We start from the raw sequence: 14337 nt of genomic DNA, 5'->3' as shown, positions 1-14337 counted from the left end.
CCTAAATTATTATTCAAACATAAGGAAGTAATTTTTTTCTCAATGGTTTTGGTGCTAAGGAGCAAAGAAAGGTGCTAACAGTGTCAGCTCCCCATAAATCCTCCCTCATTTTGTGGTTCTTCCCCAGTTTTTCAGGTAGGGTTTTTAAATCAGGATGATATTGGGATTTATGAAAATAGTTTATTTGATGCACTTCATTCTATAAACATCCACTTTCAAAAAACCCAGAAAATTCAGTTGTCTAAAAATTCAAGGTGTTTTTGGGTGCAGATTATCATCTGGATTATCCATTCATGCTCTGGTGAGGCACTCAAGTCCTGCAAAAGTCATGACAGAAATAGTACAAGAGGTATGTGTTGATGATAAAAAGAGGACAATCCTTAAAATAATAATCTCTCCTCTCCTCTCCTCTCCTCTCCTCTCCTCTCCTCTCCTCTCCTCTCCTCTCCTCTCCTCTCCTCTCCTCTCCTCTCCTCTCCTCTCCTCTCCTCTCCTCTCCTCTCCTCTCCCTCTCCTCTCCTCTCCTCTCCTCTCCTCTCCTCTCCTCTCCTCTCCTCTCCTCTCCTCTCCTCTCCTCTCCTCTCCTCTCCTCTCCTCTCCTCTCCTCTCCTCTCCTCTCCTCTCCTCTCCTCTCCTCTCCTCTCCTCTCCTCTTCTCTCCTCCCCATTTATTTGTCCACAAAAACATCCCCACAGTGAGTGCAGATGCCAAAAATCCCATCCTTATCTCCAGTTGTGTCCAGCTGCTCTGGAAACCCCTAGCACTGGTCTTGCAGATGCTCTGGCAGCCTTCAAGCTCCTGATATTTTTGCAAAAGCAAATGTTACTAATCTGTAAAGCATCTTTCAACTTCTCAAGGGGGGCTGACACATTGGGTGTTGTTTCTAACCAAATGGGGATTTTTTTTTCTGTCTTTCTGGTTTTTACTAGGATGTTCTTTGGGTTTCTACACCATCTCTTGCCAACCCATCCATCTATGCCAACCTCCTCTTCATTTCTGCATCTCAGTCCCTCCCTCATAGCTTTTCAAGAGGAACATACTCAATCATGCCTTTCCCTTGACTCTTGGAAATGGCATAAAATGTTGCCCTTTTTGCAGGTCTCCAGATGAGCTGATCCCTGAAATTGCCTTGGAGTGGGTGTAAAAGTTCCAGCATGTGTCAGGCAGGCCCTGTGAGGGGTACCAGCCTGGGAAGACAGAACCCAAATTCCTCATTCCACTTGTGCTTCCTGCATGTGCAGCCCTGGTCACCCTCTGGATACTGTCACCAGCAGGGACAGGCAATCAGTGCTGACACTTTAATGGCATTTTTATTTAGGTTTGGCATCCCCTGTTAGTTGTTGAGAGGCTTAACTTGTGACCTGATCTGACTAGTCCTTACCTCTGGAAATGATCCAAACCCAAGCAGGAATGAAAAACTCACAAGGAAACAATCTTTTTGGGTTTTGTACCCAGTGAGAGCACTTTGGGCTGCATTTGGACTTTGCATTTGGGGAGGTTCTTTTTGTTTTCTTTGCAGAATAAACAAAATTCTCACAAAACTTACAAGGAGAACAAAATGTTTTACTTTTTTTTTTTTTTTTTTTTTTTTTCCTAAGGAAGACAAAGGGAAAAACAGGAAGAAAATTCCAATCTTTTCATCAAGCAACAAAGATACCAGCCAAAACAAAAATATATTCAACATTGTGTTTGGAAAATCTGTAATTACAGCAAAGGCGTAACTGCATTAATTGTATTTTCTCAGGTTTATACAAACACTTATAAAACATAAATGAATACCAGACGGAATATTTTTGTTAGCAAAAAACAATTAAAACACAAGCTTTTAATACCTATCCCAGGAAAACAAGTTCATTTATTTAAACAGTAGTTTAGAAACCAGAAAATAAAACAGTAAAATGCAGTTAATTTTCTATGGATTTAAATTTTGGAGTCAAAATCTCTTGATGGCTTCTAGGGAAGCCTAAGTTCTGTAGCAATTCTCAGGAAACAGCATTGCTGACTCCAGCAGAAAACATTCAAATTGTGGTGATGTGGGAGGTGGAGCCTTTGAAACCATTGGAGCTTGTGGAGGAGTCAGAATCTTAAGAAATGCCAATATTATTTCAAGAGGGGAAAAAAGAGTATTTCCAAAAGGAGCAAAACTGGAAGGTAATGAGAGTCAGCTTCTGTGTTCTGCTTGGACTGAAGCTCACATTTGAAAATTGATATGGGCTTTTCCAAGTGCAGGGATAGTTTCAAGCATTAACATTATCAGCCACAGATATTGAATCCTAAACCCACACTGCTTGAGCAGAAGTCAGTTTGTAAATGCCTAATAAAGGATATGATGGACTTTTCTTTTTTACAAGATAACCAAGAAACAGGTTTTACTTCATATTTTAAGAAATTAGACTATATCAAATGTGTAATAAAAATATTTTCCATAGGATTTTAAAATATATACATATATAAACTACCTAAATTTTTAATGCCCTGTTGATATTGATGTGGTCTCTACAGGTTTTAAGTGTAACTGAGGCTGCCCAGCAACCTCCATGATACCTCAAACAGTGACTACAAAACTTGAAGCTTTGTCCACACTGTAACTTAAACCTGCTTGAGAATGGGATCTGAAATTGCCTGCTGGGCTTGATCCAACACCCACTCATAGGCTGAGACCACACCTGACTGCAGGATTGGGTTTAAACACAGTCCCAAAATGATGTGGTTTCCAACCCAGTTGGCTGACCCATGACAAAGGCACCTGAGGGAGTCACTGAGAGCCTTGAGGCACTTCTTGGAAAAATAAAAATTGTTGTGTATTTGATTTAGAATATTTAAGAATATATAGGAATGGTCTTAAGACAATTTGGGTGCATCTATATTTCATGCTGCAGAGAGGCACAAACTGCCTGAGTGTCAGACACAGCCTATGCCCAGGAACTGGATGGAGACTTCAGTCAAGCTGAAGCAAGGCTGAGAGCCTGGGGGTGCAGAGGGAACAAAGGGCATTCATGCCTTCACTATTCCCACCACATCCATCTCTGGATCCCAAGCCTTGCTTGCCCAGCCCATGAGGAGGAAGTAAACTGGCAGGAAGAGCTCCTCTGTCAAATGCCTGTAATGGCCCTGAGGGCTGGCACATCCACCAAAGAAAACCTTAAACTGGGGGTGGAGATGGAGGTGGGTGAGGGAGGAGAAGCACAGACAACAGTCTGGCCCTGTGTCCACTGAGAACAGCAAGGGCATGGCTTTGGGCTGTGCCAAATCCAGCTGGCATTCCTGTTCAAACTGGCACTAAAGCAAGTTCAGATTCATTTTGCATGCAAGGTCTGAAGCACAGTGTGGACAAGGTCAGACCCTGACCTAATGCAGACAAACTCACCACTACCATCGGCCTGGGCATTGTCCTTGCATTACACTTTAAGGTAGGTGCTGTGGGAGTTCTCCTGCTTCAGAGAGTTAATATAGGGCATTTGGCCTCCTGCAGAGGAGAGTTTCTCACTGAGCTTTCTGTTCACCAGCTCCATGTGCCTGGAGTTTTTCCTGGCCTGCCTGAGAGATCTCTTGACTTTCTTCACCCGATCCCGCAGCTGCTTGTTGCGCTTCTCCAGCGCCGCCACCTTCTGCTGCAGCTTCTTCACCCTGTCCTCCTCCTCAAACAGGGCCTTCTGCACCGAGGAGCACATCAGCTGTGGGGACAGCAGCACACAAAGGGTTAGCACAGCAAGGGTTAATTCAGCCATTGCAGAAAACTCACAACGTTTCAAAAGCAGAATGTGTTTTACTTTGTTTTTATGTCTTTTTAAGTAAAATAATCTCTTTCACTTATGGATTTAGTTAGCACCCAAAATTGTAGTTCTTAATGATACTAGTGATTCAAAATTACTTTTATGAACTTTTATGTTTTGTCAGACCTGTCCAGTATGCTGAGATTACATTGAGTTTATGGAGAAAGTCTGCCCAAATTCTGGTATTAAACTGGAGTTTGGGTCAAGGGGTGTCCCTTTTGGAAAACTAGTTTTGATTCAGCTCAGCAGCCCTTCAGAAACCCCAGACTGAGACAAGAGGCTGCCCTTTGCTCTTTATGTCAACATGTGAAATAAGGAAGCACCTGCCAAACACAGGACTGGTTCTTTTGCCTTTCCAAGAACAGAGGTGTCTTAACACCTCATGATATTGGCTTGTTTAAGATAAAAACCTTAGAGGGTAAATCTTAGCAGTGTCTAGGAGAATTCACAATCCCATAAATTTAACAGAAGTTATTATTTAGGGGATCATTGCCTAAAAACTGTTCCTCCCATTCTACCCTACACAACTTGCTGCAGTATTGCCCCCAGAAGGGACATCAGGTTCTTGACGTTCTCTCATGCCAGTGGCTCTCAGGAAATTTAAAAGAGAGGAGGTTTCAAAGGTCCTGTCCCCAAGGCATCATTAGAAGAAGAGCTCACAAGGCATTTTCAAATCCACTGGGCTGGGTGATTGTACAGTCGCAAAACATCTGGTGGACAAATCTTCTACTTCCTCACCCTAGAACAACCCAAAAGATCTCTCCTATCTCATGGGTATGTTTATGGTCTCACTTGTTTCCTGTTTGTAGGTGCAGTAACAGGAGTGGGATGACAAACACCAGCTACAAGGGCTGCTGAGTAGTTTCAAAGCAAAGGAGTTCAGTTCCCAACACACAGCCTCACCTGGGATGGGATTCAGCTGCCTTCTCTTAAGCAGCTAAAAGTGAGGCTCAGGTCTGGGCTCCTCTCTTTTAATTTCCACTGTAATATCTGACAGGGGCTGATGTGCACCTCCTAGGGCAGAGGGAAGAATCACCCTCTGAACACAACCCTCTCCTTTTACTGACCACAAAGACACCAAGTTCCATTTTTTCCTACCTGGAACACATTTTCCAGGCAGAAAAAGAAGAGGTGCCTGGAGCTCAAGGACAGCTCCACCAAAAAGTTTCTCATTTATAAAATCCACATCAAAATCAATTTCTCCTCAGGTGCCTCCTGCTCTTTTATTTTTTTACAAAACACATCCTAAGATATTTTATTGTGAATGTGGGAATTTCATCTTGCTGCACTGCTGCACAGTGTATTCTGCTGGCTTTATCTTCTAAATACATCTAGAAATTTTTCTATGTGTGTCAAGCACTCCTGCAGTCTGGATGGGTTTTCTCTGGCAGAACATTTGGAACAGACGGGGAATCTAAATAAACAAGTAAATCCTGACTGTGATGATGAAGGATTACATGTTTCTTTCCTTCTTACTTTGTAGTATTTTCAACAACTGAAAGTTGGGGAGGGAGCCTGCCTTGATGAATAACGTTTCATTTGCTTTGGAAACCCCCAGCAGTGGGAAACCATGGCCAGTCAACACAAACACAGCAACTGCTTCCACTCCCTTGGAAGCTCTTGTTCTTTGTGCACAAACACTGTGGGGTTTTGCTATATGGCAAATTTTTGCCCCAACTGTTCTCTCACTAGGGCTCTTTTATAAATGCATGCTAGTGAGATGGAGAGCTCACAGATAAAGGGCCAGAAATTGTGTTGAAAAGCAGAGAGTTTGGTTTTGATCACAGCTCATTCCAAGAGCTCTTTGAAAACAGCCAGCACATCTTGGCTTTTGTGTTTGCCAAACCCTTGCAAAACCTCAAGCAGAACACTTCTTGAATTTAAATCCCCGTAAAGGAGGACACTGAGTTAGGGAAATGTGTTTGTTGGGAAGACATGAGGTGGAAACTCTACTTCATGAGAGATTTCCTGCATTTTCCGTGGATGCAGTGGCAGGCATGGCCCATGCCAGAGTCCAGTGCAGAGGAACAAACACTGCATGCAGCTGAAGTGGGAGGTTGTGTGAACCCAACCCCATTTCCTCTGTCTGGGCTGGCTGATGGGGAATAGCAGACATCAGGGATAGTATTATCCTCATCCCAGAGACACTGCCAGACATTTTGAGGTTGGTCTTCTGTCAGCAGAGGTAAACTTACTCTACAAAGCCACTCAAACTTCTCAAATACAATCAAAAAGCTAATCAGCTCATTTGCTTATACTGTTTTTCTCCAGTCCTCACTGTCCAGTCTGAAACACACTGTTCACTGTGCTTAAATTATCAGCACAGTTCTAAACTATCAGGTACTATCTGACATGCACAGCTTGGTTTGCCTACAGGGTAGGTGATAGGAAGAGCCCAGATTGATAGCTGGATGCCTGCCTGCAACTGCAAGACCTACCAGCTGGAAAATAAACACTTTGTTCCTTCTACATGGGGAAAAATAACAAGGTAGAGTTCCTCTCATTCTCACTGGCTGGTTACAAAGAGCATTTTTCACAGGACTCTGCAGTGGGGATGATAATGATGATTTTTAAGTGGGTGCTGCCCTGCCCTTGCTGTTACTGCTGGGGCTGTGATTCAGCTGGCTGCAGCTGAGTTATCCTTAAACTGGTGCTGAGAACTCTGTAACTGTGACAGCTGTGAGTTCAGGACAGCCTGGACAATCAACCCAGCTGCTGAACAAGCTGGTGAGAAGTTAACCAAGCCAAAGAAAGACTAGGGAACCTTATAGGTGATTTTCCAAATTCCCTTCAAAATTTGAATTTCCTCATCACCCATAATTCAGACAAGCTGTTTGGTCTGAAGATCTGTCTGCATGTCTGCTTGTTCCACAGTTTTGTTAGGAAGGCATCCTCACCACTGGTACACTCAGGTTCAGAGCAGCACCAGATATAATGAGAAAGGTGACACAAGAACCATACAGACCCTGAGAATTTATCCCAGACAACCTACAGCTGTGAAACTGCATATTAAATATATTTGAGTGTTTGTCTGAGAAACCATATCACAAATATACTGAGTTTAAAGTTTCACCATATCTAGGAGATTTACAAAATCTGCCAAATAAATCAGCAATGTAACAAATAGAATAGAATCACAGAATCACTGAAGTTGTAAAAGAACTCCAAGATCATCCAGTCCAATCATTAACCTAACAAATTAATTTTGGAGCATTGCATTACAGGCATGCAAACCCCTTACCAAACACCCTGAACTGATATATATGTAACACAGTGTTATATATAGTGAACATAGTGTTCATCCACCACAAAATGTCCATAAGTGGTTGAAGTCAGTGCCACAGAACTCAAGTCACTCAAAACTCAGCAGTGGATCCAAGTCTTGCCCTTCACCTACCCAAGGGAGAGATGTTGAGTCCCAGCTATCTCCTTATGCATGCTCCTTTTGGCAATGCTGCTAAAAAACACTGGATGCCACTACATAAAAGTCTTTCCAGTGGGAATGAGTGTGTTACATGTAAAGAAAGACAAGGAATAAAAGAATAGTGGGAGAGGTCTGGCAGAGGGGAGTATTGAGTTTGGAGTAGAGTGACTTAACCTCCAATTACTGGAATTTTTCAGCCAAGACTAACACATGTGCTGAAGTGTGGAAAAGTCCCTGTTAGCACTGTTAAAGCATCATGTTGGGTGAAGTGATGGGGGCATGGCAGTGCTGAGTTTGACCACCTTTGTTTGCTGCAAGAACAGCACTTTCAGAGGTATAGAATTAGGGCCCCAAGGATATATCCAACATCACTGGCATTAATGGAGGTGAGCTGAGATTTCACCCTTGGACCTCATATGAATCAACAAGATGCACAGGACCTGGATGGAGAAAGAAATTGTTGTGGCTGTTGTTACCTTGCTGAATGCTGGGTCAGCATTTGCCACAGGAAATGTAATGTTTGTAGCACAACTCTCCAGTTCACTCAAAATGTTAGAGATGGGGATTTCTTTAGGGTATGAAGCACTACCTATAGGAAGCCTCTTCCAGGCTACACCCACCCCAAGGTGTCTCAGCACTGTTTTTCTTACTCATTTCAGTCCTCACTAAAAGCAGATTTTCAGCTCCTTAGATGCAGCCAGTCAGGGGAAGTCACCTTCCCCAACAGTCATCAGAGAGGAATGGGCACATCCTGGAGGAGATGTCTTGCCTGCCTTCAACACTTCCCTTAGTGGACCACCTGTGGAGACTCCTTTCTAGATAACTGTCTCAGACTGGGATGGATCTCACAGTGAGTCCCATCAAATGGCACCTGATTGGCACTGACTCCCCAGGGCAGGCTGCAAGGGCATACAGGGATACAGATCATTTTCTTGGAGTTTGGAGAAACTTGCCCTGGAAACAGACCCAAATCCATGTCCATGGTTTTTAAAAAGAATTTTGTTCTGACCTGCATCAAGCCACTGCTTGGTATGAAGGTATCTGAGCTGCTGGTGGCTCTCATCTGCAATGGATGTTGCTGTTATCCATTCCAAACCCCACACTTCCCCCTCAAACTCACAGCCCTTACACCCCTGCTCTGGCTGGGGATGGATTTACAGGATGCAGGGTCATTACAGGGCACTTGAGAACTGGTGAAAAGAGCCTCAGCCATGGAGAGAAGAGAGGTCCCTGGCCCCAAACCACTCCTAGAGCTTGTCCTGAGGCTTGCTTTACCCTGGCCCTTGGAGCCTGAGATGCTGAGAGGGTGGAAATAAAGATACCAAATGACAGTCACACCAAATGACCTCTGCCAGAATTGGAAATGGGGATGGGAAAATATCATCACAGTCACTGCCAGTGCCCAGGAAGGGATCAACACCTTATTCCCTATACTTGTGAAGGAAAAAAAAGTCAATGGTTTAGCAAGTATAGAAACACTAATCAGGAAGAGAATTAAGGGGGGGAAAAAAATGGTGTAGAGTATGAGCCAGACTGCCTACCACAGGCACCTCACTCGTGCCAAGTGAGCAGATAAGTCAGTCCTGACAGTAAATCCCTAAATTCCCTGCCCAGGCAGTGGGAGACAGAAGGTCTCCAGGAAGAGAAAAATAAATCAAGAGGGTACGACCTCACTGTGGGGCACATCCAAGTTCCTTTGCTCTCCTCACTGACCATGCAGCCAGGCAGGGAGGCACAGCAGAGCCAGCCCTGCTTCTCCCTGGTGCTGGGGCACAGCAGGGACACTCTCCTGCCTGGTTTCCTTGGAACAGACTCTGAGCCCTCCACAGGGATGCTGCAGGAATGCGGCGCTGAATCAGGAGGGGAGCTGCAGGCTGCTGATGGCTGAGCTGCTCAGCAGGAGCAGCCAAAATGCTGCTCCTCATCTGAGATGGGGCTCAGCCCCACCTGCCCCATCCCTTGTGCCTTCTGTGAATAAAGGTGCCATGGATAAGGTTGTGATGGTGGCCTGGTTTGAAGGACAGGTATCTGCCAATAAAGGCAGAAACTTCTCTTTGAAATGGAGAATGTAAACCCCCTCTATCCAAATTATTATAATTTTGAAATTAAGGGGCTCTCAGGCAAAGATATGGGAATTAGGAATAACAGTTCTTTACTAGGGAAATTGAAATAGAAATACAGTATTAAAAAGAACAATCCCCAAAACACTGACAGAGCCAGAATACAGCCTGGCACTCTGTCAGTCAGGGTGTTGGCAGCAGTCCCATTCAATGGTGGCTGCATCCTCCTGCAGTGGCAGGTGTGGTTCAGCTGAAGCAGTGCTCCTGTAGAAGGTGCAGTCTCCTCTGAAGGTCCAGGGATGATGGAGAAAGGTCCAGCTTTCCTCTGGAATCCAGTGGAAAGAAGCTTTTTTCTTGGTGTTCAAAATCTCAATTTTTATCTAGGTAGGAAAGGCTTGGCTCCTCCCTCTGGCTGGAGCATCTCCCAATGGGATGATGTAATTTTATCAGTCATGCACTGGGACTGAATGGCCCAGCAACAGATGATATCTTCCTGGAGGGAGGATGGGTTGTGGGAAAGATAAAGTCTTAAAGATGGCCCATTAGCAGATAATATGTGCCAAGGAGATAAGGGTCATTGCCCCACCCATCTTCAAGAGATGGTGATAGAATCCACATTTCTGGCCACACCCTGTATTGCAACCCAAGACAGATGGTAGTGTTCATCCACCACAAAATGTCCATAAGTGGTTGAAATCAGTGTTACAGAACTCAAGACACTCAAAACCCAGCAGCTGCACCCAAGTAGCACCCAAGAGCTTCCCAATGATGTGTGCCTGTTGAGGTGGGTCAGGGCTGGCAAAGCAGAGGTTCTTGGAGCCCTTGCAGGGGTTTAGCCCCTTTAGCCTTTGCTGAGACTCACATCGCCCTCTTTGGACTCACTCACCAAAACTTCTCAGGGTGGCCAGTGCAATAAGGAACTGTGGGGTGGCACATGATGCATAGTGCACAAAAGCAGAGACAGCAGCCAGGACACCACTCCAAATGTCCAAATTATACTCACTTTTTTGTTTTTTTGGTTTTTTGGGGTTTTTTTGTCTCAGAGCTAATTACAGTTTCAGCAGGGCTTCAAAAGTCTCTGTGAGAGGCTTTTTCTTTTTTTTCCCAACAATATGTACAGAACCTTTCCATTACCACAGCTACTAAAGTCACCAAAACTCGCTATCCACTCTAATCATCAACTCAGCTTTTACCCACCTAGTATCACTGTAGTCACAATAAAACCAATTAGATCTGATATGCCTAAAACTACTTTGCTAATATACCTTACCCCAAGTGTATTGTTCTCTGACTGAAAGTTGCTGTATGACCGTGTCTCCATCTAAACTTGTTTTGCTTGGCTTGTATTTCAATAGGATTAGATCACCATTCCCCCCACACATACACACAGAGAACTAATTAAATACCAAGGAAGGGATAAAACCACCAAGACCCAATATCAAAGTGTATTGTGTCCTTCCTTCTCACTGGTGGGAACACAGGGAAAGAAGAAAGATCAGAGCAGCACAGCATCATATGATTTTCTCCTATTCATTGAAATTTTTTAATTAACTGACCTTTACCTTGTGTTACAACAGCTTCTAGAAACTCTTTGTTTATTTATTTATTTATTTTAATGGTCCTGCCAAGTAGAGGGCATACACCTTATAGCACAGTAGCAGTGAGGGAAGTGCAGTATATCCAAATACACCATTCCCAGATGCAGCTGAAGCTGAGAACCAGCATCAGATGGTGAAAAAAATTATTCATCTTTACCAGTATTCATTTGTATAAGAACAACACTGGTTTAAAGTAGATTACAGCTCGTTTGGGGTGTTTACATTAAATATGATTTACTTCAATCTAATGTTTTAGAACCTGTAGAGTTCCCTGGGAGTCCTGACAGAGGTGACTGATGTTCTGGTGTGGCAGGTGCTGCAGGCATGTCTGTAAGCTGAGGTTTACTTGAACTCAGATGTAAGGGGTACAAAAGAACAGGTGGGAGGCATGGACTGTGGGAGAACAGGGGACACATGGGAACAAGGCTGATTAAGGCCTTAAGGAATTCAGAACCTCCTGGGGGTAAGGCCATGACAGACCTCTGCAAATGATCAGAGCCCACATCCTCTGTCAATGAGGAGGGAAAAACTGGGATCAGTAAATACATAATAAAATAAATGTTATGTATAATAGGAAGAGAACATTTGTTTCTCTGTCACCTATAAGTCAAAATGGGGAAAGAGAGAATCTGAGCAAATCCCAGCAGCTCTGAGTGGGTTTTGGCAAACAGCCACAGCATGACTGCAATGCACTAAATGCTGCCTCTCAAGAAAGCAAAGAAATGGACATTTACTGTGATTGGAGGCCATGTCTCCTCCCCAGAAAATATATCATACCCAGGGGCATTTGTATGCACAGGGAGAGAACCCATGCCGAGAAAGGCAAATGTTTAAAGTTAATGCAACATCTATAAAAGTCAAGTTCCCCTATAAATCCCTCTGCTCTGGATGTGTTGGCTTCACACTGCACACAAGCTGCTGCAGCTCAGCTGCCTTTACAAACAGATAGGATTTCCTTGGCTGAAGGCTCAGCATGCCCTGCTGCTGTTCATGGCTTCTGGATTTCAAGGAGAAATTGCAGGTGTCCTGGAGTAACCTGCTGCCCTACAGTGCCACTGTAATGGAATGTTCACATCTCTCCTGAGCATCCATAGAATTTCTGGAAATATTTAACTTTATTTTCCAATTTATCTGGGTCCAGAAAAAACACTCAGACTTGTATTTATCTGTGTTTGGTGGGTCACTTGCGGTAGTCTTTGCATCACCCTGCTAAAATATGTAACCTCAGTCCTGGGTAGGAAACATTGGCTTTCTGATCTTTTTCTACAGTCTCTACAGAGACAGAAATTCCTCTGGAGGATGAGTCAGAGGAACAAATTTAGACCAGGGAATCAGGCACTAGAAGTGAGTTGAACAGTGTGGAAACGAGTCCAACACGGTGCTTACGCACACGGTGGAGACGCCCCTGGCATGGCAGGAGCAGGACAAGAGGCTCTAATGAAACCTTTCCCTGCAAGCAGTAAGGGATTTGTGAAACCTGCCTGGAAATGATGGCAGCAGCATTGAAGTCAAGCTGGGTGAAACACAAACACAACACAGGCTTGACAAAGGGCACTGCATCTGCCCCTGGGCTGCTCTGCAAGCCCAGAGCAAAGAGGAGACTCAGCAAGGAGCTGTTTGCTGTGCCCCATGCCAGCAGCCTGAGGTGATGGAGCCAGCAGGGCTGAGGACCAGGTCCAACCCTCATTCTAGCACAAAAGTGCCACAGTTTGCCACAATGTGAAGTGGAAAAGCCTTGGTGAGGCTGAAAAAGCAAAGACAAAGGGGAGGAAAAACAAACATCTGCAATCTGCAGGCACTCTCTGTCAGTGCTGAGAAAGGCACCAAATGCCTGAGAGACTAATCAGCAGCTCTGAACAACAAGCTCCAAGCACTAACATCTGGCTGAGGGGAGCTCACTGTTACTCACAGATATTCCTGTCCCACCAGGCAGCCCAGAGCAGCCTGTCCACAGCTCTGGCTGCTGCGTGGGCTGCAAATCCTGAAAGGGCCCCAGACCACCCTGGCTGAGATAAATGCACAACATTTTGAAGATGGCAGCATTTGTCAAATAGGCAGTTTTCAAGGTGAGGTATTTAGGAGCAACCCTCCTGCTTGCATGTGCTCAGATGGCCCTGAGTGTTTGGGGCATTAATAACTGTTTCTATAGGAGACAAAAGCTGTTTTCACTCTAGTACAATTCCCCAGATCAAGTTCTATTCCTGGGCCACTATTTCAATTCTCAACAGAAATACAAGGTCAGGGAAATACAGGGTCATATTTGAAATCCAATGTTGTATTTACTGGCCAAAATCTCTCCCTGCTGTTTTGCTGCATTTCATACAGACACGGAAACTCCCACCATGTGCTGCACAACTTACTGCCTTATACAGGGAAAAGCTTTTCACACAGGGCTGGCTACAATGCCCATGGAAAACAAGGTCATAAGGGAAGGATGACAAGCCTGGAGCACTCCTTGCAGCCTGATTTCAGGAGAAGGAGGATTGCAGCCACAGTTACAGAGGACAAAACACTCACAGGGCTGGAGGATGCCCTGTGGTGAACTCTTCCCTGCAAGCATCTAAATTACAGAGCACACACCCCACTGCTGGTTAATGTAGCAGTGGTGGCTCTCAACTGTTTAATCCTATGTTAATAATTGTGCTGGAGAGAGATAATTACATAGCAAGTGCCACCCCAGTGCACAGTGAGCACATGGTGATACCTTCGAGCTGCAGTTCAATCATGCACTACCTTGGGCTTTGGCTCTTTCGTGAATAACTGCACTGAGGTCTGAAAAATCTCATAATACCCTGCTGTGATGTCTTTTTACCTGTAAAATCTGCTGTTGTTCCTGGCCAGATACTTAGGGATAGGCAGCAAATGCATCCCCCTGTAAGTCCGTGTTACTGTTTGTGTGTGCTTTAAATGTGATTATGAAATTAATATTCTCTATCAGTCCAAAATTCTTTTGTGGTATTTGTTATGCTTTTCCCATATTTCTCTGACACAGAAGTTATCTGTACTTTCACCAGCTTTGTATTGCATCACTTTAGCAGTAGCAAGGGCCAGGAAATGGACAGCCTTGAAGAACACATGATCTGGATTGCCTCACAACCCTCCTGCAGTAGCAATCACAGCACCCACACCAATCACCATCCACACAACTCCACAAAAATTGCCAAACATCACAGAATTAAAAAATAAAACAAAACAAAACAAAACAAACAAACAAACTAAAAAAACCCCAACAACAAAAAAAGACAAAAAAAATATGGCAAATCCACTCTGAGGAAGTCAGGACTTGGGCTCCTGTCTAGTCCCATAATTAGGACACTTGCCCTGTCTTTTGTCAATTATAATGTTGGAAGAACAAAATCTCTGTCATTATGAGCTATGTTATCTGAACAGCCTGTTCTCATTAAGCAACACGTGCACTTCACACCTCATCAAAGAGGGCAGATAAAATGCTCATCCTAATCAGAGGAATGGGACTGTGAGGG

General features: G+C 44.3%; 1 protein-coding gene across 1 annotated transcript in view; it reads right to left on the bottom strand.

The window, feature by feature from the left end:
• Window positions 1-1582: 1582 nt before the first annotated feature.
• Window positions 1583-14337, bottom strand: part of CCDC3 (coiled-coil domain containing 3) — a 35122-nt gene continuing 22367 nt past the window's right edge. The window contains exon 3 of the mRNA XM_079303605.1: window positions 1583-3674. Within this exon, the coding sequence (XP_079159731.1) occupies window positions 3399-3674 (276 nt within the window). The 3' untranslated portion in view covers window positions 1583-3398. The remainder of the gene's footprint in view (window positions 3675-14337) is intronic.

Source organism: Erithacus rubecula (assembly GCF_903797595.1).
Source record: "Erithacus rubecula genome assembly, chromosome: 4".
In the NCBI taxonomy this organism is placed as follows: Eukaryota; Metazoa; Chordata; class Aves; order Passeriformes; family Muscicapidae; genus Erithacus; species Erithacus rubecula.
The sequence above is the reverse complement of the archived record's forward strand: the minus strand, read 5'-3'. Positions and strand labels throughout refer to the sequence as shown.